A 23,721-nucleotide genomic window follows, 5' to 3' on the forward strand; every position below is an offset into this window, starting at 1 on the left:
CTAAATTCTAAGTTTGCTCTTGTTTTCCCCTTTCAGAACACATATTCCATCTTCAAGTTTTGAAGTCTTTTTTGTTTGTTTGTTTTTGTTTTTTTTTTTTTCTATGACTTTGCAGTTACGACTTTGATACCATTCAAAGTGAAACACTGGGGCAGAATTTTAAGAGCTGAAGAGCTGCAGTAAATTCTTCATTGCTCTGTGTCTTTAAATTAAGACTGGGTGCCTTAATAAAAGGTTAGGCTTCTCTTCATCAAGTTATTAGCCTTTCATAAAGAAATCCCTTGATGAAATGTTATGGCCTGTGTTTTCCTGGGAAGTAAGACTACATCATTGTAATGGGCCCTCCAGGTCTTTTGCTCAGGGGTGCCTAATTTCTTTCCTGACCTTGAATTACACGGAGAAGAGGAAGTTTAAGAGGAACAAGTCAGGAGGTAAAATTCTGCATATTCTGAATATTTTACAGGATTACGAGCCAAGCGCTGAGGTGTTCAGAGGAAGGAGCAGTGCTAAAAAAAGGAGCTCCGTTAACTGGGAGAAGTCAATGAACCTGTGTCTGGTGTGTAGGACTGAACCAGCACCGGTGGGGAGATAGCAGTGGGCTCACTCTGAGCCTTGTGGGCTTGGAATCACAGCTATGGGGAACTGTCCCTCTGCGTGTGGTTCATCAGCTCCTCAGCTGCTGCAGGCCGTGCCTGGGGAAATGATCTCCCAGTGCCTGGACAGACCATTCCTGGCCTGTTCTCCTGTCCCTGCAGCAGCCTCCTGGCAGCGATCAGGAGCAGCAATGCCATGTGTCAGCCCATCATGAGTCATAGTCACTTCCTGAAATCCATTCTCACCATCAGCACCAAAACTCTCCATTTATGTGCCTCAGCTTGTGGTGATTACAGTCCATTGAACACACAGGTTTGTGTATGGTGGTGACTCATCAAAGTGCAGAACATTGTTTGGTCATTTTTTCTGTGCTGCACCTGAGATGTTCCAGCTCCAGATGCTGCCTGGAAAAATATGTCTTCCCTAGTAAGAAGTAGGAAAATGTCTAGCCCCTGACTCCACAGGTATTGATGGCGCAGAAAAGAACCACAAGACTCCACCACTTGCCAAACAGCCATGTTTAAAAAGCAGCATTTAAGTTTTGGCCCAAGTATGGAATAAGTATTCCTAAGAAGTGGCAATCCTGCATGGGAAGAAGCCACAGGAATTGGGAAATAGTTGGTAAACATTGCGTGTGTGTGTGAGAACAGGGGAAGGCAGGCTGGAGAGTGACTTGTATTTCTTGTGGTTTTATTATAACAGTGGCTGTAAATTGTGAAGTGCTGCTCTGCAACTGCTGAAATCATGGCTGGCTTTGGCACCACTTACAGATGTTACTGCTCTTAAGGACAGGGGCTTGTTTCTTACATCTGCATAAAGAAAAGTATGGATTGGTGATGTGCTCATCCAGTGCCTCACTAAAATGTAGCAGTGACTGCTCTCCTCCTCCCTGAGAGCTGCCTCTTTTCACATCTTTATTTTTTTCAGTTAAAACTGGTGTCCTGCTACTGAGATGTGCTGTAATGAAAGAGCCTTTCCTCCTTCCTTGTACAAAGCTTTCATGAGCTCACCCCGAAGGAAGTGTGGATGAGGGTGTGTGACTTAGGCAGGAACACAGGTGACTGTGATGGGATTCAAAAGCTGTGACACAAAACCCAGCAATTGCTTCCCTTGGAAAAAGGCTTAAGAAAGAGACAGAGACAGAGGCATAATTGAGACAGAAGGATGTTGATTTCATGGTTTATTGTCACATTAAAAAAGTAATATTACTGATGAATTAATATTTGCTTTTTATATAAAAGTGCTTATTCTTACAAATCCTTAAGGCTCATTCTGTTACATTACAGTAGGATTTTTCACCATCCCAGAAACTGTGCTACATGAGTTTTACATGAACTGTGGACATAGCAAAATCTCCAAACAGTAAAACAAGTAATTAATAATTTCATTGCCTTTGTATGCATTATCCTGTTTAATTGTGCAACATAATTTAACATGAAAACAAAGCAACATTTTCTTTTATTTTCTAGTTTGGCTTGGAACTGATCCCCAGAATATTTCTATTTATTTTGAGCAAATGGAACAAATACAATTGGTTTTAAATCCCAGTTTTTTACTTGTAGAGCAGAAGGGAAGGAGTGAGACAGAGGAGCATTACAGATGTAGCATTTACCCTATGTTTCTCACTAAAGAGGAAAGGACTGACTACAAAGCACAAGTACTGTTTATATGCCATATATTTATTTTTGTAATGTCCCTATGTTGTACTTAGGTAAATCTCCCACTGAAGCCAATGTGAGTTTTGCCTGAGGGAGGAATAAGACCAGGGCTCTCACGGGGGACATTTTACATTAAGTATTTTATTATATTTTTGTCTCACAATGGAAGAATGAAATAGGTGAAAGTTACTAAAGCTCTTGTTTGTATTGATCACAAGTGGAATATGATTTCTGGCATATACTATGATACACAGATAAGAGTATACCATATTTATTTGTAATCATAATCAGAGCTATATTAGTTGGATGGGGAGTGAATTTGCTATTTCTACTTAAATTTTAGATATATATTTATTTATTGTAAAAACCTTTTTTTCAATAACTGGGCCAAAATGCAGCAACTAAAAAAACACCTAATGCAAAGATAAAAATAATTTAAAGTATTCTGGAGCAAGGGGGGAAATGCTAACCAATCTAATAAATAAGGCAGTTTAAAGCATTTGTGACTGCTACTGTGATATATGTACATACTTTACAGCATAAATTACTGTACAGAATACTCCGTTTATTAACCTGTGTAAACAATATTGCCTGCTGTATGGGGACATACTGTGGGATTATGGTCAGCAGAAAGACAAACTGCTGTAGCAGGGTGGGGGAGGCCTCGGGTAGCACATCCTCAGAGAGCAACATGAGCGTTATTTTATGAGCTGCAAACAAAGCCATCTCCACTTGAGTAATTTTACAAAAAAATCCGCTGACGTTTGTTGCTATAAATGAAATATGGAAATGAACCTCTGTGGTTTGTTACAAAAATAACTCTAGTCATAAACTGGTCTCTGCATACCTCACCTGGCCAGGGAACCTCGCTCAGGAGCTCACTGTGTGAAAAGGGAGATGGGGAAGAGTCGCAATGCGCCAGTACTTTGTGGTGTGCTGTCTGCACTGCCAGAGCCAACAGCTGATCCCACACTGGGATTGCCACACTGCCTTTTCAGCCACTGGTGCTATGTGCAGCATGGGAAATGGACAGGGAACCCTGTGATTGTTGCAACTGGCAGGAGTGTAACGTGTAAGCCTCCTGTTATTTCCCCCACCCATTTGTTTCCCTCACCCATCCACCATGTGGTTTACTTTTGAATTCTGCAAGGTGGCAACTCCAAGGAGAGTCTCTGTAGGATGCCTACTGCAACATGGCACTGGCCAGCAGACACCACTGCAGTCCAGGTTTCCATAATTAATATGCCCAGGAAGGCAGGGAGTTGCCAAAAGCCATGATTTGTTACTCTGGCTATCATCTCCATCTGCCATGGTCAGCACAGAACAATGCCCCTGCACAGGAGGACCAGGTATCACTGCCCAGAGAGCAATTCTCACACTGCCTGGCTCCTCTGCTTTGGCTCCTGCTCCTCCTGTTGCCATCCATGGAAAGAGACAATGGCACTGCAAGCCCACCTTGACCTGGCTGCTCCCCCAACACACCAGGGCTCTTTCTGCCTCCCCCAACAGCAAGGGAAGCCAGCCCTAGGAGCTGCTGTGGCATTCACTGGTTTGCTGGCAGGCCACTAGCTTCAGGTGTCTCTGTGTGACCTACAGGCTGTTCATCATGGATGAAATTCCCATTTTCACATAATGAATTGGAAAATGCTGTTGAATTTCCATAAAAAAGAGTAATATTGGCTTCACTTAGGCTCATAGCCAATCTCATCTCTTTCATCATCTACAGAAGAACTTTCTCCTTTCTTAAAGGAGGCCAGCTCTACTTCCAGGCAACATAAGGAAAAAGTGCCTGCAATTGTTTAGTAAACTGTAAAATGTATTTTCTTGATATTTCAGTAATCTTAAGAGAAAAAGGTGCACATTAAGTTCTCAATGATCTACTTTGGAATTAGGCCTAGTAAATTATAGAGTGGTCCAAGTCTGAAATATATACTTGAAACATCTGAGAAATAAATATATTTACTGCATGCCTATTTTTCTGCATATGTGCTCCTTCCCAACATGATCTCAGCCCCATCCTGCCTCAGTGCATCCTGAGATATTCACCAATTTCATCAGGCATTCCTGTCAGCAACAGGTATGACCATAAACCTGGGGTGGGATTTATTGCACCTCTGTATCTGAGCTCATTACCTAACTCCCCTTTAGCCCGTGGAGGCAAACAAGAATTTCTAGGGTGAGATTAACTGTGCTTATTTTAGACCTTCAGTACAAGATGAGATGATTTCCAACTTCTGTGTTTAAATCAAAATCCTTTTTCTCCCTCATTCCACCTTCTTTTCCTATTCAATCCCAGTGAATTGCTACAAGGCTGACTGTATCCTTCATGGCCTAAGGAATGGCATTGTACAGGTGAGACCATTGTACAGGTGAGACCACCAGCTCCTGCTGGTTCCACTGCAGGGCCATGAAGTGGCAAAGCCCACTCAAGTGGATTGGTAGCACAGTCAGGCCAAGGCATTGGGCCAGGAGATGCTGCTGACACCCCTCCAGCTGCATTGCTCTTTCACACAAGGTATCTGAGTCACCAGCACTAAGGCTTTTGATCCCCAGATTACTGGTCCCTCCCATTTGCCTTTCCCTGCTGAGGAGATGTCAAAAACCGTGCATGGACTCATCAGCACTCACTGTCCTTCCTCAGGAGAGAACTGAATTTTCTTGCTGGAAATAATGAGAGAAAGTGGATGCCAGTCCCACAGATGGGGTGGGAATGAGAAGAAAGCAGGAAGGTCCTGAACTGCTTGGAGAGCTCTGCGCTGCCTTTCACCTTTTTCCTGTGACCAGTTTCTACTCTGCCTTGTCCTGCATGTTGCAAGCCAGGAGATGGAGTTGAGGAGAAAAATATCTAGAACTGCAGGAAGGGAGCTTGACATCCAGAGGGACCTTGAGAGAGAGAGGACCCTCATGTGAACCCCACGAGGCCCATCAAGATGAATTTCATGGTCCTGTCCCTGTGTTTGTCCAAGCCCCAGTACCAATACAGATGAGGGATGCACTGATTGAGAGCAGTCCTGCTGAGAAGGACCTGGGGGTGCTGGTGGATGAGAGGCTGGACATGAGCCAGAAACATGCCTTTGCAACCCAGAAAGCCAAAAAAGCATGACCAGCTGGTGGAGGGAGGTGATTCTCCCCTCTACTCTGCTGTTGTGAGACAGCACCTGGAGTGCAGTGTCCAGCTCTGGGTTTCCAATTCAGGAAGGACATGGACCTGTTAGAGCAGGTCCAGGGGAGGCCATGAACATGGTCAGAGGGATAGGGCACATCTCCTGTGAAGACAGGCTGTGAGAGTTGGGGTGCACCCTGGAGAAGAGAAGGTTCTGGGGAGATCTTATGGTGACCATGGTCTTTTTGTACAAAAAGGGGATTTATAAGAAAGATGGAGAAAGACTTTACTAGGGCCTGTAGTAACAGGACAAGGGGAAAGAGTTTTCAACTGAGAGTACATTTAGATTGGATCTAAGGAAGAAATTTTTTACTCTGAGTGTGGTGAGACATAGGAACAGGTTGCCCGAAGAAGCTGTGGATGCCCCATCCCTGGAAATGTTCAAGGCCAGACTAGATGAGGCTTTGAACAACCTGGTCTAGTGAAAGGTGTCCCTGCCCACTGCAGTGGGGTTGGAACTAGATGATCTTCAAGGTCCCTTCCAACCTGAACCCTTCTATGATTCTATGATAAATCTAAACTGCAAAGGAAAATATAATTTTTTAAAATAGAGGTGTATTCTAAAATAGAAGTGAGAAAAAGAATAAGAAGGGCCTGTCCTTTGGTACATGTTATCTATGCCTAGCTGGTTCCTTCAGGAAATGTTTTCTTTCAAGTCTGTTGACAGGGTAAGAATTCCACGTATAAGAATGCCAAGTGGAGGAGAAAAGGATAACTACTTCTAAGAAAGAACTTGTTAGTGTTGACTGAGTAACATGAACCATGTTAGAAACATTTTGTTGATTTGACCTGTGTTCAGTCCTTGGTGAAGGGCTTTATTGATAATTTCTAGGGGTAATGTGTCAGAACAGAGCTGGAAGTCTGCCCTGGGGATGCTGTCTAACAATGGTGTGATTTGGGAAGGTCACTCCCACACAGAGTGGGAGAACACTGTGCTCCCAACCAATCTCTGACTTCCCACTTTGCTTACTGGTACTGTGCATCAAAATCAGACACATATTATGTAATGAGAGACTTTAAAAAAAATGCCTTGTTAAGCAGCTAGTTCTCCACAATGCACCATGCCAAAAGAAAATTTCCATTGATCTGAAGTTATGTGAAGCTGGATTTGGATTAATGAATTATTTGAACACTTGAGGCTGTTTTGAGGAACATACTTTGTACAAATTTCTTTTGCAGATATACAAAGCAACTGAAAGACATAAAAAGATTTGAAACTCTTAGGATGGCCATGCAGCACTTTGTTAATCTATGCTGTTTGTCCCATTATGTACTGTTGTGATTCTTGCTCTCTGCCAGGATCAAAGTCATAGATACTCTGGGAATGGCAATTTCACCTAGACTGTGACACCCCTTGGCTCTAAGCACAAGTTTTATACACTCTGCTGTTTACACCAAGAGCTTATATAGTATTTAAGGATTTTGTGGGTCTTGTAGCTCTGGACTCAGGGGTGAAATTCATCCAGTGTACTTAGCAGTTTTTTCCATAGCTCTTCAACAGCACTTTCCTTCTGAGGATACAAAGTGATTTGCAAACATTAATTAATTCTCATAAAGCCCTATGAGGCAGATAAATGTTAAGTATCCCTGTGTTGGTACATATGAGAAACATGAGACCTGACTGCCTTATCATTCATGCTGTTCACTGTATTTGCTCCCAAAAATGACTAAGTGGGACAGAGGAAATCCCTTTTTCCAGCCCCCCTCAGTTCTGTTGTTTTCCTTGGACCTTCTGGAATCCTTTGAGAGCAGCAGGGACAAGGCTGGGCTTCAAGCTGCAGAGTGTGAAATTCAAGCTACAAAAATTGCAAAAGTGAAGGAGCCTTGGTGTATTTGTTGCTGGTTTTGGGGGCAAAAGCCAGGCCCTTTATGCAACCTGTGAGTTACTTGCTCCGTGTTCCAGCACCCCATTGGAAAGGTGGCTTGGGCTGCCAAAGAAGGAAACACTGCTCAAGGTCAGGCATACTTGTGGGCTACCAAGAGCAACAGGACTAGACAGCAAGTGGAGGCAGAGGAACTACTTGAAGAAATAGCCCCAGCTGGATCTCACCCATCTCACTGAAGAAAACCATAGCCTTTTGAAAGACCAAAAGATGCTCTAAATCTTAGTGTTTTCCTCTCTGTAGCTTTAGTCAGCTTAGCACAAACAGGACCTAAAGTGACTTTCCCAGTTTGTTAATTAACCTTAAGAGCAATTTACAGCTTGAGGCCAGTGATGCTGGAAATGGAGGCTTGGCCTTTTTGAGGGCAAATGGCAGGTTTGTGAGAGATGGTAAAGTAGCTAATTTTTCATGCTAACAATATTGGCTCAGAGACATAGTTCCACATTTTTGAGACATACCAGACATAAGATCATCCAAATGCTTTTCTGAATGCATTCTGACAAATTTATCTATGGTTACATGCCTTCCCAGGCCTTGGTGCACAGCACATAACCTAATGTAACAGTTCTAATTATGATACTGATCAGACCAACCAGGCATTTTTAAGACATGAAAACTAGACTAATTCTTTAGTTTCAAACACAGTGAGGTCAAATATGTGATGTAAATGATAACAAAAGATAACAAAATGAGAGGCATGTTAGGTATGTGCCAGACAGACTTCTGTTTTTACCTTAACAAGTCTGTATACTTCAGGCATTGTTTGTATTTCTATTGTGCCAGGAGATTTTATTCTTTAGTTTGAGGATTCTCGCTGTATGGGGGAGGGAAATGTTGCCATTGCTGTGGACAAGAAACATTTCTTTCTGACATATTAAGCATTAAGAGGATTATGTCAAGACAAGGCATATTGCAGAAGGAGATGTTCTTAATATAGCTTTTACCATGAACCCACGACCTGCCAAAAATTTATGAGAGTTAAAAAACCTATTGCTTTGACAATCTTTTAATTTTAAAAAATCGTCTTGTAAAAAGATCAATAATCCACTGTTATTTACATAAAATTCAAACTTTCTTGCTTAAAATCATGAATCATTTAATGTCACATCTATGGGATATCTAGGCAGATGCCATTAATCCAAGTCATTTTGAAAATTCCAATTTCATTTGGATTAAAACCTACAACTAAGTCAGTGAATAGCATATACTGTACATGCATTAAGGCTGGTGACTACTAAAGTCTCTTGGGTAGATAAACTAAGTACAGATTAGCCAGGTCTAAGTGTATGTTCTTATCTGGGGCAGAAAAGATAGCCTGACATTTCAGATTTGAAACAGTAGCCATGAAAAATGGTTGAACATTTGTATTACAAAAGAGATAGTATGGCACAGTCCCAAAGGTGCATTTAATATAAATTAATTAGCTACACAAATTATTTTGACAACAGCTACTGCACTTCTTAGGTGATATGGCTGCTCAGTGATGAGTACTTGATGATCAATGGTAGGCACTAGTAATATCCTTCATGCTGAGTGACTTTATTACTATTTAGATTTACAGTATATACATGTGTGTTTGTATCTACACTTAGGGCTTGATCCTCTTAACCTCCTTTACCTAAGGTCTTCTGTTCACTATAATCTCTTCCTTTGGAGCTCTGTTATTTGAACAAAAGAAATAGGCAAACAAGGGCTTGGGTATCCTGCCACATGACAGGAAGGATTATGCCTGGCTTTTGACCACACTTGAACCTCTGCATATGCTTTGTTCTTACCTGACACTCATGCCATCATGCCATAGTAAAAAGGTTTAAGGCCAAGGGCTCTGTACTATCTTGCTGCCTGTGAGAATCCTATAGGCTGTTCTGGATTTGTCAAGCCCACCTGCAATACACAGTTCCTTTGCATCCATTCCCATTGCTGCATGAGCTCTTACTGATTGAGGAGTCTCTGTTTGTAAGCAGACTTCTTCCTCCAGGCATAATCCTTCTGGATTTGTACAGAATGACTTCTTACTTTTCCAAAATTGAACCTTAATGTTGCTATGTCTAAAGAAGCCTGCATGTTCCTGGACTTTCACAGCAGATTAAAATAAGTCAGTGTGTTTCATGGAACTGCAAAAAAGGACAGCCTCCTCTGGTGCCATCCAAAACACACAGAGCATCTTTGACTCACAGTGTGATATGCCTAAGACTATTCAGGTTCTTAAAGTAGTGCATATGCTTAACTGGACCAGACCTGAAGTCACATGCACTTTTGCAGACCAGTCCCTAAGAAGGTGAAATTAAGTATTTGTTGTTACCGTGCCACATTCAGACATCCAATCAGCAGCAACACTACAGAGCAAACAGCCTGCACAGAAGAGTATTCTAAATAACCTTGCTAAAATAGTTTAGCTGTGAGAAACCCTATGGAGAGAAAGCCAAACCCTTTAATCCACTCATGCTGTTGCACCACCAGAAATTAAGGCTTGGTGTGCTCATCAGACAACGCAGATGACGCCAGCACAAAAACGAAAAATCAGTAAGATTTCCATGGAAGCAATAGTTTAGCTGAGATAACTCAATGTACAGGAAAGGACAATCATCTACAGAGATGCTTAGTACTTGGAAATGTTACAACAAAACACCATTAATTCTTGCATTTCTTTGAAGTTTCTTGACATATTATATCCATACAAAGAGTTCATCATGATTAAGAAAAATATCCCGATCTTAGTAAAATAAACATGCTTCAAAGTTCCATATTTGAAACTCAAATGCCACATGTGCAATAAAACTAAACTCCATTTAAGGCAAGTAATATATGTTACTTCTAAAATTTCTCAACATTAAATATCAGAAAGGGCTCCCAAACCCCCAAACTTATCTGAAGATAAACATCATAGGCACCGTCAAAGAAAACAGAAGCTAATCTAGCTGGAGTTTCACTTTCCTGATCTGAGGAGAAATCCTGCAGTACCTGTGGATGGCATTGAAGCAGTTGACAGAATCTGTTGCTACTAGTCTAGCAAATCCTGACAGACTTCCTTCCACGGCTGGAGATCAGGCAAGGGATAAACAGAAAGGCACCGATCGAGTTCTCCGCGATACTTGTGATGAAACAAAGTGTGTTCCTTCTGGGGTGGGTGACAGCCAGGGCTAAGGGTGACAGCAGGACTCACAGGTCACGTATTTTGTCATTTAAAGGCAAGTACATGTTCTCTCCTAAAGCCAGCCACTTTGTAACACTCAAGTCCGTACTATGAGGTGGCCACAGCCACAGGCATTCTCCTGGGGGGAAGTATCTGAGCACCGATGGGCACAAAAATATTGGCCCAGGATGGCTTGGGGCTGAGCAGTTCCTTGGTGGCTGCTTCAGAGAACACAGTGAATGCTGAGTCTGAGCAATAGCTGGAGTTATGGTGAGAAAAACACAGCTATGTGGGGCTCAGTGTGCTCATAAGCCCACTCTTTACCATGGGGTACATGAGGTCTGTGCTACCAAAGACATTTGACTGAGAAATTGTGCCATATTGTTTGGTATCTTTTCTTCAAAATGCAGCTCTTCAAAAATGGGGGACAGAAAACTAAAGGCAGCAAGTACCAATTAATCAACCATTTGTATCAGTGGCTACTTCTACTTGTATCTTCTATTGAAAGTGTGTTTTGTACTCACAATTTCTTAATATGTAAGCAAATTAGATTAGAAAATAACAGTAAAAGGGTTCACTAATGCCTTTGACAAGAACAATCAATTGAAAGTCATTGGAGCTGCTGATTTGAGTAAAGGCAGCAAATCTGATTGCAAAAGAAAATATTTCCAATATAGAAAAAAGAACCCCTAAATATGTGAAAACCACTGAAAATGAACAAAAATGCACTGAGTGCAAGCACAGTTGATATGAACTGGCCTTGACCTCATCTGACCCAAATTAAACTCCAATTATTGTGGGATTAATTCTCTGGCATGAAAAACACAGCCTGTCAACGGGAACTGAAAACATCCCATAAATCAAGAAACGCTAAAGCCTAGTTGAGGATTATGCATGAAGAGTGAGAGGATTATGATAGGAAACAGTTCTTAGCCTGATGAGCAGCAAACTCAGCTTCCCAGATAAAGGAAATTGCGTGTAATGCTCCCATACAGCCTGGAAGAAAACGTTGCAAGCTTCTGCTAGATGAAAAAGATATGAAAGCCAAAATCTGCAGGATGAAGCCTTCCCATGCAAAGCCAACAACTGTTATAAATATCTGTCTGTGTGTGTGTGTGCAGCCGAAGTTAACACATTTTCCTTCCTAAGTGGATTACTGTTTGCCATATTTTTTCCTTATCTATTTACTGTCAGTAACAGAATGCAATTTTGCACCATCTCTTTTAAGTTCTTCCTACCAGCATTTCTGTTTTTAGGCCTTCCTTTTGCTTGGTACTGTAGGTCGCACTGTTGGAGCTGAATGAGACATAAAGTTATTTAAAAAGACAGGAGATAAAGAAATGCATGCAATTTGTTGAAACTTATTGCACATGAAGGAATGCTGTCTTTCTCCAACTTAATGTGGACTACACACCTCCTCTCTGCGCTCCAGTGGAGAAGTAACAGGGAGATGGCACAATTAATATGGAAACTTCTGTGACACGTCCATGCTCGCAGTAAAAATTCTCCATGTCTATGATTTGCCCTCATTCATTCCAGTTCAGGAAAGCCCTTGTGTATGTGCTTAAGCTCTGCTGAAGTCATCAGGATTTCAGTACAAGCTTAAAGTTAAGAATCTATTGTGAGCTTTCCTGAATAGGGATCTGTGCTTATTGCACTTGGTTCAATCAACCCATAAGATTTTGGTTTCTGAGTTTTTCAGTACAATAGAAAGGGTATGTTTGTGCATTAAGATCAGTTCTTTGTAGTATTTGTAGTGTATGAAAATGTTTGGAGAGTGATACAGAACAATTCATTCTGAAGAGACATCATTGTATATTGTACCTCTGTGCACATACATGTCTACACTCAGAAGAATTTTGCTCAATATTGAAGACATATTCACCTTTGTTTGGATCAATGCTGTAGCTGACTATTTCTGTAGCACAGTGTCCAGAATAACTGAATTATCCATGAAAGGGATACTGTCCATGTGAATGGCACACAGTCATTATGACAAGTGAGTACTATTCCGCACCCAGTGAAGTCCTTGTTGAGTGTACTGGACTAAATGCTCCATACTGCTGTGCAAGGTGATAGGTCCCATCAATGCATCCAAGTCGTTAAAAAAATCTGCAGGGAAAAAGAATTGCAGGGATTCAGCATCAGAAGAGTGAATCTTTATTTGCTACTTTTCACTCTTTAACAGATTTTATTCTCTTGCAAATTGAGTCAGGCTGAACATTCCATGGGAATGAAAGTTTAGTGCTGGGGAGATTAATTTTAAAGCCCTGTGGTTCGTGATGTTACAGGCTGATGCACAGCAATTTTCTTTTTAACGAACAAAGCAGTGAGTTCTTCAGCTTTGCTTTTCATTAATTTCCATTGAGTCTTGATAAAGCAAACAGACTCGGGGCAAGATTTATTCTGAGATTGAGGACAAGTAGATCAAAAAGTCCATACACAAGTGTCCAGTGACCCGTTTGTGATATGCTAGATATTTAAGCTACCATGAGAGAGAAATAGAGGCCTGTACAACATGGCCAACCCAGCCTAAAGAGTAATTTGGCTAACTAGCCAGTCAGGACTTAGAATCACAGAATGGTTTGGGTTGGAAGGGACCTTTAAAGATCAGCCAGTTCCAAGCCCGTGCCATGGATAGGGACAATTCCGTTGTCTACTCAGAGACATGTAGTGCCCATTTGAGATGCTCTGGGGGAGTTCATACGTACAGCCTGGACTGGCAGATCTAACACAGGATGTGCAGGAGAGTTCTGGAGTGACAGTTTAGGTAAGGATACCTCAGTAAATTGTAGTCCTCTCTCCCTTTTTAGTACACCCTGAGAGGTGTGCTGTTTAGTACACACCTTTCACGGTGAACTAAACAGCACTCTGAACTGCTGGTGGTATTGAATAAATACTCAACTGTATTTGATGAATAAATACATCAACTGCAATGGGAGATGAGCCCCCCAACTCATATCTACATACCTTCACTTAGGTGTCCTTGTTTTGACTTGGATCTTGCCCATGTCCCTGCCTTAAATACACAAATTAGCCTGAAGACTAAGCAATACTTCACCATCAAGTCAGATGCTGAGGCATTTGCTCATGGAAATCAGTTCACCTGAGAGAAGTCTGCTGCAGGCACCTTGTTCCAACCTGTGTCTGCTGTGGATGGGGGAGGGCTAGGGGCTGTTCATTCCTTCTGCAGAAAGGAGGTGTGCTCCTGCTTTTTGAGTTGATCTGGCTAAACATATCCCATGCAGCTCCATGACTTTGGGGGCAGGAAGATGTCTTACCTCCCACAAGCCTTCCTCTCTAGAATGCACAGATGGCAGGAAGTGCTACTTACAGCCAAGTCTGTGACCTGTCACAAGTGCTGGCTCAGCTCTTCTGAGCAAGACAGCTATCAAAATTGCCTTTTTGGGCTGTTTTGGAACAAACTAGGAGCAGACTGAAGAAAGAAATAATCTCTGCAATCCTACTTTGCAGACAGGTTTCATATCAAAGTAGTTATCTTCCTGATCCAAATAATGTGACAGTCTTCTAGAATAGTCCACTGCCTTGCCTTGCTCACCTCTGTTTTCCTTGGCCAGGTTGTCAGCCATCTCCCAGTAGTCATAGCTGTGCAGGATGCTGTTGGTGATGCTGACGTGGTTGGCGGCCATCTGATGGATGCGCTGCGGGATGCTGATGATAGGAGATGGGGAAGGGGCCCCCGTGCTCCCCTGGGATCCTACAGAACTGACTGGAGAAGGGCTAGGGGACATAGGTGATGGAGTTCCTGTGCTCCTAGAAAGCAGTGTTAATATTTAAAAAGTGTTGGGATTAAAAACACAAGAGTATCAGAACATATCACAGATAAAAATATACAATTTCCAACTGCCAATCTGATATAAGATTACTGTGCAACTTACTTTCCACTGGCACCCCAAGGAGATGGGTTCTGGGCAGCTTTTGATGAATTCTGGAAAGGAAAGAGTAATTCACAATGCATATAATTTATATAAGACTAAAAGGAAAAGAAAGAAATGTAAAGAAAGTGATGGAATTGCATCTCATGAAGTAATAAACCCAGTCAGCCTAGTTTGATGTTATGATGAAGCAGTGCTACAGAACAGACTTGAAACAGCCTTTTCAACACCCTGGCATAGGCACTGATTAGAAAAACATTAGGTGAAATGGAAACTTTTCACAGAAATCCTGGGAATTCAGAAAAAAAAAAAGTGCTGTGGGACTCAGTAAGGTTTAGGCTGGAATTTCTTGAGATGAAGAAAATCAGAAGGATTTCCTCCCACTCTCCTGCCCCTAATGACAAATGTCATTCCCCTAGGACTGGCAAGACTGTGCAAATCTGCTCTGCCTGGCATCCATAGGGATGTGAATCTGAGGATCTACAGCTCAGGTGGGTGTTTTAACCACCAGGCTCAAAAATCTTGCTCATGATTGCTCCTTATGGAGCTGTTCCCCTTGGTCCAAACATGGCAGCATTCACAAGATCAGAGAGACTGCCCATGTAGATTGGTGGTTTTCATGGCTGAAGGATTCCCCAGAGAACCCCAGAAGGGGCCATTTGATCATTTAGTGGGGTCTTTTGTATACCTGGAGTCACTGAGACTCTCTGGTATACCGTGCTTAGGATAAAGAATTTCATTGCTTGAGGAGAGACCACACTACCTTGTACAAGCGCTGTTTTTACAAAGCCCAAGAAATTCAGGTGCCAGCAGTAATGGAGATTGGACAAATGATTTTATAATTTAAAAATTATTTCAGTTGTTAAAATTCCAGGAGCTGGAGGGAATTCAGTCACAGGTTCCTGATCATTTGACCTGGGGAAAAACTCCACCCCTGTCCCAAAGTGACTGATTTAGTCCTAGGACTGTGAGAAAGAAGTCTAAGAAACCAAGCTTTTCTAGTCCATTTCATCCATGGTCTCACATTCAGCAATGGCCAGCCTGATTCTTCAGAGGAAAGTAACCTTCCCACGCTCTCCCCTACAGATGAACCTGCAAGTAACTGTGTGCTGGAGAACAGCCCTCTCTTCCTGACATCCATGTGGGACCAGACAAAGCCCTGCAGCCTGAGATCTGTTTATGGATACTGTTTTAAATGCAAAGCTGTAGTGGTTGTAAACTGCAGGAGTTACAGGCAGTACCAGCAGTACAAAACCTCTTGGTCTCTCAGGGCTCTCAGGGCTTAGGAAGGAAAATGGTAAACAAGGGGCTTCAGATGTTCGTGGATTTCAAGGCCAGGAATAATCCTGCAGTGCACACAATCTGCAATGTCTGTTTTCCACCAATCATGGCACTTCTGAAAGAATCTAAATTACTTTTAAAATATTTTCTCTTATTTTATTCCTTCTAAAAAGGACAAATAGTCATATAGAAATTCTTAGACACTATTTATCTTCCTTAATGTTCTTGTCCTGTTCTATGTCTATCATATATAATTAGAAAATAATTATATATGTTTCACATATATAATTATTTTCACAGTTTCAAGATTGAATCTTCTTAACTTCAGTGCTATCTTCTGGATTCTGTTGGTCCAAAGCCAGCAAAACTGCATGTAATCTGCAAATTATCAGCTGTTTCCATGTACACAATGATCTCTTAACCCATTCAGCACCAAACTGGACAATCCCCTAAGCCTCTCTTTAAAAAACTTTGTTTTCTCAGTTTTAATGGGCCTTCTGAACTGCCTCTTGGGTTTCTACATCTTTTATGTGCACCCCAACACTGGCTGTATTTTAGCAGTGATCATGGCAGTGTTGTGTGTACCCTGTCATTCTTCCTGCATTTTGACACTGGGTCTTCAATGTCCCAGGAACATGACATGAAAAATAAGCTTTGGAGTGTCCCACAAGGGCTTCTTCCTTCAGAGGGTTTTCTTTTTCCTTTTTTTTTCTTTTCTTTTTCCTTTTGACAGGAAAAGCTCAGGTCAGGTGTGAAAAGATAAAAAAGGAAAATTTCTCATTTGCCATCATAAATAGAACTAACCTGGGAATCCTCAGCATTTGAACCTGCTCCAGAATAAATTATTTTTTTTTTCCCCATTCTTTTCTGATATCTCTCAGAACTACTTGCCTTCATCTTTGTAGTGCAATGGAAACTGAGTGCCTGTTGTTTACTTACAGAGTTGGAAGCAGGACAATTTGAAAATTGGAGTCAAAGATACTTCCACTGCAAATGTAATCAACCTCTGCCTTACTGTACAACTTCGTACACATCTTTTTTTTTTCATGTTTTAGGTATATTGCTTCAGTTTCCTCAGTTCTGCACCAGAAGTGTGGGGGAGGTAAGGATTCTAAAGAGTGTAATGTTGTAAGGGATCTCTTATACCACTTTCCCTACTGCAACCCATTCTCCTGGTTTCTTTGTTCTCTCATATGTGCCTGGCCCCTGAATATCTGGGCCTTCTTTCTAATTCTCTGCTGCACTTTTTTTCTATAATGGAAATAAATCACCTAAAGGAGATTTAAATAGTATTTTTTTATTTTCTAAAAGGACAGTATGTCCAATTTTCCCTGCAAATGTGTGATTAAAAATCCTTCTCTGATTGATAATATATGAGGAAGTTCTTAATGCAGTCAGCATTTCATGTCACTTGGTTTTGAAAGCTTTTAGATACCAAATATGAAAGGAGTGGAGAACTGGCTTGTTTTCCACTGAAAATTATAGCAAATGGATGATTTTTTCCACTTTTGCTTTTAAAGGTGAGAATACTTTCTAATGTGAAGCTATGCTATCATTGTGTCAGCAGGAGCTCTGCAAAGAAACAAACTCTTCTTGGCTAAAGTAGAGTGTAAGTCCATTTTATGTTTGCTGTGAAACAGTCTCTGTCTGCTAGCAGGAGATATTTTACATGGTTGAGAGCTGCTTAGTACAGCTATTCTCTGAACTGGTCAAGAAAAATAAAGTACTTCAATAGGCACATATTTCTTTCCCCTGAAATCAAGTAATTGTTAGAGAAACATAACATGTTGAATTATATACTGCTAAATTTTTGAAGCAATTACATTGACTTCAATTTCCATTTGACAATAACAGATCTGTCAATTCCCTTCTCTTTCTTCATGTGTTTAGAATTTGGTCATAAGCATTTTTGCCTGTATTTGAATTTTTTTATTAACAAAATGTCAAAGGATGGATGTTTTTCATTTCAAGGTTCTTCTGTCCACAAAAAAACCCCAACAGATGAGCCCTGTGTTCAAAGACAAATGCCTGTTCAGGTCCCACAAAGCAGTTTGTCTTAATGACATTTGTATGTTCATTCTTCTTCTTTTTTTTTTTTTTTTAAATTTAGGAAGATAAAGGCTAATTTTTGTGTTTGTACATCACATGTGTAAAGGCCAATGACCTCTGGGCATAGGGGCATCTTTTGAATTTGACTAACCACACGACGCCTTGCTGGAATCTTAAGCCTGATTGACAGGACTCACTCAGCAAGGGGGCGAGGGGGAAGGGAGAGAGGTATAGGCACACCTGGGGAAGGGACCCGGAAGCTAAAAACACACCACAACAACATGCTGGATGGATTGACTGCAAGAAGTTTCACTTTGTCAGAAATGAAAAATGGTAGCAGTAACAGGTGAAGCAAAGCAGGAAGGGGAAGCCAAGGGAGCCATGTCAAGTACGTGGCAGGTGGTCTGTCTGCCCTCTGATGCTGCTGTACAACTCCTGCTGAAATCAGTGTGGGCTCTCTGACAGTTCCCTGGGTAAGATGTCCCACTTCATTGTCCTACCTAGTGATGCTGCTGAGTGGAAGGCCTCCATCTGAGGACTGATCTAGATCAAAGTCTTCAACTCATGGGAAGTGTAATCCCGAAGGGGATTCTTACAGCAAAATCTGCAAAACCTATTCACAACAGAGCTGGATAGCACTAGACAATGGACCAAGAATAATCTAAAAATACCTGTTTGTTAGTACAACAAATTTATCATCCTTTGTGAAGGGTCACAGAGTGTATTTTTCAAAGAGGGACCCTTGTGAAGATAACTGAACTAACTAGAGCTCAGATGTTGCCATGAGAGTCTATGGTAAAACATCACTGACTTCACAGGGGAAAAACTAATCCCAGCACAGCTACTGCTCCAGTAAGATGCTGTATCTCCTGTAAAAACATTGATCTACAAACATGCCATAAAAAACATACCTTGAAATACTCAATAAGCGCTTTTGAATACTTGACGGCATGGTCTCTCTTGAGCCGGAACATCCTCCAGTACAGAAGGGCCAGGCAGCGGTAACTGGAATATAAGGGAGAGCAGAAAGTACAGGGTGAACAGAAATCCCACTGAATATCTTGAATCCTCAAACTAATATAGAGTGGAAGGCTGACAGCACCTTGCTTACAGTTTTTATCACCATTTGTTGGCAGTACTTCACACTTTGCCATGGGTTCATGAGCAGAGCTAGGTACTACAGCCAGGGCAGGTCATGCTGACCAATGCTGCCAGTGAGGTACTAAACAAACCATACTCAGAAGGGTCTGGGCTCCCAGGCCTTCATTCTGGCTTCAAGTCTGCACACTTGATCATAAGCCTATCCCATGAAAAGAGACATCCTGAAACTCAACATACACCTTTTTTTTTGTATTTTTACTTGCAAATGCATAAACAGCTTTTTGAGATATCTTATCTAGGGACTTTATTGCAATACCCTGGATATAGTGAACTCGAGTAACAGTGGATGTATTCTGTATACACCCAGTGGTCTCTTCCAGCAGCTGGGGATGGCTGGGATAAAGAGAAACCTTGGATCTGGCACAGATTTCAGTAGCCAAGCTTCTCTGTAGGAAACCAGAACAGAGATTGTGTTGGAGACTGGAGGCTATTCCCAGGCCGCTTGCCTGATTTTTTCCCCAAAGGAAATCAGCAGTGGGTTGAAAAACTCAACGGGCTGTACTGGTACTGTCTGCCCCTGTGCTCCTTTTTAGTCTGCAGAGTGCCACACACCTTTAAAGCTACCTAATTAAATGAGAGTAATGGCTATTGACTATAGTTATGTACCACAGTAGTCAGTATTCAGGACACATACACTTCTCTTTGCTAGTGGCTTTAGGTGTATCTGTCTATTTTCTGAATTGAGAATCACCATCACCTCTTCCCAGCAAGGTTTTTAGATTGAAAAAGTGTGAAAACTAGGGCAAGTGTGAAAGTGCCCCACAGTAACGCTGCTTTTGAAGCAAAAACCCTGTGTGATTTGCTTTTCCTTTGGCAGCAGAGGCCTCGTTTTTAAAAGCAGTATTTAGTGTAGGAGCCAATCCGGAGCACCAGAAGGTGCGTTGAGAGTGTGAACGTGCAGAGTGCTCTCCATCTCCCCGCGGCCAAGGGCTGCCCACACCTCAGCGAACGCCTGGAATTCGGACATTGAATCAGCCCATGCCAGGCAGGGCTGCGGGGGCAGCCTGGCTCTGCGCGGAGCGCAGTCCCGGCCGCGGCCGCTGGAGGGCAGTGTCTCCCCGGGAGAGGCGGCCGGGAGCGCGGGCTGGCAGCCGCCACCATCGCTCTCCCTCTGTCACCTTCACAGGTACAGCACATATGCAAATGGTGTCAGCTCATCTGCTGGCTGGCAGACGGTGAGTTAAGATTGCCAGTCATCGCCCGGAGAAGGCTCCGTCTGCTTTCCCTCGCGCTGACCTTTCTCCTGCTGGAACAGATGCAGCGGCTCCGTGAATTTGGATGTGCCTCCGCACGCACCGAAGCGCTCCGGCAGTTCTCAGCAAGCCTTTGTAATGTGGCTTTGTATGTCCTTTTTTAACCATTCTTGAGTCATTTTCCCACCTAAGCATTTTTAAAGCAATCGCCACTTAATGCATGCTGTGGGCCTCCCCATGGAACAGAAAACCAGTGACAGAGAAAGGGCATAAAAAAAAAAAGCATCTCTGAATATTTTGTTCCTTTTTATACAAATGATTAATTAGGACTCCTTCTTTATGGAGGCTAAAGATGCATTTAATTTGGGTTTTTAACAGATGGTTAATAGATGTTAAAAACACACTTGCTGATTGTAAATGTCCACTTACTGAGACTCAGTAACCATGTAATAGGTATTTTATGTATTAACTACAATGATATTAAATTAAAAATTGATTTTAATAACATTATAGTATTTTACTAGCAATCAGAAACTGTCCTATAGAATCTAAGGTGCTTACATATATGTTTAGAAATCTCAATTTAATAGATAATCCAAGAGGCTTAATTATCCCCATCACCATATTGCCCTTCATATAATATAAATAAAATTTATGATTATTGAGCCTAAAATGTCAGCCACAGAAGAACTTACTGAGCTGTTGGTACAAAAGTGCATCACTCATAAAAACAACAAACCATCAGGCATTTAAAAATTAATTACACTGACGTACCATAGCCGACCTGTCACAATCAATAAATAAGTATGAATTGCTATTTACAGAGACAGAATGCAGACTTGGTACAGTGATACAAGGGTTGGACCTTCCCAGAGAAGAAAGAATTCTCTTAATTTCAATAGAGAACAAATTCTATCTGGCTGCATCCAACATCTGATTTTCAAGAACTGGCTCACTGCAGAAAAGAAGCCTTTTGAGGAAAGCTGGATCTACTAACCATAATGCTGCCAGCTGTTTGTCTTCCGCCGTGGCGTTGGGGCCTGAGTGGGTTTTTAGTCTCACTGCATACCTTAAGCAAGAAGAAAAAAGCCAATGTGAGTTAACTGAGACAGCTTTGTATTACTGATCAGAGAGCTATGCTGGCCAATGTCGTTTGCTCTGGCCCTTTATACGTATTTGTTCAAGTTACCAGCCATACATGTGTTTTTCCTGGTTGTGTTTCAGAGCTGTTTTGTCATTAGCAGTGCATCCATGCACTCTTTAAACAGCCGCGAACCCCCTTGATCATCCATCAGTCCAGAGGGGAGCCTAGCTGGCGAGGTGACACTGTCCTACCAAAATAACCTCTGCTGCTGCAGAGACCCAGTTACACAGAGTTCATGCAGAAAGGGCTTTGGAGCTTTTGAAGGCAGACAGCCTGCCTGGAAGCTGGTGCTGACCTCACCCTGCCAGTTCTGAGTGTGTCTACCCAGATTTGCTCCTCCAAGCACAGCACAGCAGAGGGGGAACATGTGGCTCAGAGCTATTTTTGCTCACATGACATTACATTCAAACTCTATAAATATTAAAGATCCACAGAGGTAGCACTGGTGTTTCAAGAGTGTATGTGCTATGCAAACACAAATTGGTTTCTGGAAATCTCAGCTTCCAGCTGAATACCTGAACAACAGACAAGGTTAGAACAACACACAGCGCTTCTGGGCTCACTTCCAGAAAAATACCTGTTCCCCATAATTAGCTGCTTGTGATTTTTTCTTACCTTTGCTTTCAAACTCTAATTCTGATATCTGTGCAAATATTCAGTATGAAAAATTTGCTTCTACAGGCATACCTAGCAAACCACTTATTTTTCTGAGGTGCAGCGAGATCAACAGCAATTCACATTACAACACGGCCACAGCTATACACATTATTGAAAGCTATGCATCTGCAAGCAAAATTCATTTCCAGAGTTAGGAACATATATTTACTACCACGAGAAAAGACAGGGCAGAGAAAGAAAGAGCTTTCTGCCTTTTGGGAAAAAAAAAAAAAAAAAAAAGAAAGGAGGAATTACAGAGATGGGAAAAAAAAGGAAGGAAAAATTGCAGAGATAGAATGTACAATTCTCTTACAGAAAAAAAAGTATTTGATTTTTTTCAATAGCTTTCCAGTCAGAAAGCTGGCCTCAATCCACTGAAATGCATGAGAAGACAGCCTTAAGTGGAACAAAATGCCACTGGAATTATTAACATGCGAGAAAATCTTCACATCAACGCTAAGTCCAAAAGAATGCTTTTGTTTTAGAAGCTCTGACTCATTATGGATATGATTAAAAATGAAAATGTATTATTTCCTATGAGCTTAATCTTGACTGGATGGAACTGCATGGTTGAGTATCCTGAGGAATGATACCATGGTCACTGTCAGTGCAGATGTCTCCACCAGTGTGTCTGGGGTCGCTCTCTTGCAGAGTCCCTCAGCTGCTGCAATGATTCTGACCTTTGTTTTCTCTACCAATGACACTGCCAATAATGTTAAGTACCAGCTATAATGGACAAAAGGACTTAAGAGACATACTTCAGAGGGACTGTGGATGGCACTGAATTCTAGACTGCCCTGTTTGGAGAGCCATGAAGGTGACTAAAAGTAGGAGCAGCTCTGAGGTGAGCTGTGCTCCTGACTTCACTGACTACATTAGAGCACACACATCAAATGGACTTAGTGTCCATTTTTCTATCACTGTTCACATCTTCTTTCAGGTAATCTTTAAACAGCAATCTTACATGCAATATTTTTCAAGTTAGCACTCCATGAAAATGTTTTGTTATTATGGGTTACTGGTTTCCTCCACTGAGTAGTTGAAGACTTATATCATGAAACTCTTGAAGTAATTTGCAACTCAAGTAATAGGAAAACCTCTAGGGTTTTTTGTTTGTGTTTTTGTTTGTTTCTTTTATTTTTTCTTTTTTTCATTCTTCACAGTTACTTGATTTAATTTCCAAAGAAACCACAGATAAAACATACACATCACATATGAATAACCAGGCCCTTGTAAGGAGTTCACTTCTACCCTTTTACTGCATGTACAAAAATAGGTGATAATGCAGATGATCGTGTTTGCACAGAGTAACCCCTGGGGTCATCGCCTTCCTTTCCTACCTGATGAGTTCAACTGTCTCTGAATACATGGTGTAAGGGGATTTAGATTCCATTGGGCCTTGTTCCATTGCATTTCCACACTCAATAAACGATAGTGCTGCTTCTGCATAATTCAGTGCCTTTCCAAACTTCTCCACCTAGAGAGAAAAAAATAAGGACACAGAGATGTAGTGTAATCATCAAGATATCATTACATTTGACGGGACTTTCTCAACAAATATTGTAAACTTGACTTCAGCTGCACAATTTTTCCTGTGAAAAAGCTAATACCCATCAAACTCTGTGCATCAGTGAAAATCATAAGATACAGAAAATAGAGCTAGGAAAGGCTCCGAGATATTATTTGTTCCACACTCTTGTGTCCAAAGAAGGGTCAGCTGTGCCTAGGACATTCCAAACAGTGTTTGTTAAAGCTCTTCCAGTGCTGGAAATTCCACAAACTCATGCTGCCTTTGGTTCCAGCTTTCATCTTTCATTAAAAAGGGTTTCACACATCTTTGCAAGTGTAGTTTTTTATCACTCAACAAAGAACAGTAACAGATATCATAACTAAGACAGGAGAATTAAAT

At 41.6% G+C, this 23,721-nt stretch overlaps 1 protein-coding gene and 1 long non-coding RNA gene across 3 annotated transcripts in view; one reads left to right on the forward strand and one right to left on the reverse strand.

Moving 5' to 3' along the window:
- The window catches only part of LOC141728247 (uncharacterized), a 34,242-nt gene extending 17,178 nt beyond the window's left edge, over window positions 1-17,064 (forward strand). Inside the window, exons 2-3 of the long non-coding RNA XR_012579116.1 lie at window positions 14,747-14,818; window positions 16,664-17,064. This is a non-coding gene — a long non-coding RNA (uncharacterized LOC141728247). The remainder of the gene's footprint in view (window positions 1-14,746; window positions 14,819-16,663) is intronic.
- AFF3 (ALF transcription elongation factor 3) overlaps window positions 1,746-23,721 on the reverse strand; it is a 325,784-nt gene continuing 303,808 nt past the window's right edge. For both annotated transcript variants that reach the window (XM_074535783.1, XM_074535782.1), the window contains exons 16-21: window positions 23,153-23,289; window positions 21,009-21,080; window positions 18,569-18,662; window positions 14,331-14,380; window positions 13,991-14,205; window positions 1,746-12,543 (exon numbers count right to left, since the gene is read on the reverse strand). In XM_074535783.1, coding sequence (XP_074391884.1) covers window positions 12,422-12,543; window positions 13,991-14,205; window positions 14,331-14,380; window positions 18,569-18,662; window positions 21,009-21,080; window positions 23,153-23,289 — 690 coding nt within the window. In that variant the 3' untranslated portion in view covers window positions 1,746-12,421. The remainder of the gene's footprint in view (window positions 12,544-13,990; window positions 14,206-14,330; window positions 14,381-18,568; window positions 18,663-21,008; window positions 21,081-23,152; window positions 23,290-23,721) is intronic.

This window comes from Zonotrichia albicollis, chromosome 2 (assembly GCF_047830755.1).
Source record: "Zonotrichia albicollis isolate bZonAlb1 chromosome 2, bZonAlb1.hap1, whole genome shotgun sequence".
NCBI lineage: Eukaryota > Metazoa > Chordata > Aves > Passeriformes > Passerellidae > Zonotrichia > Zonotrichia albicollis.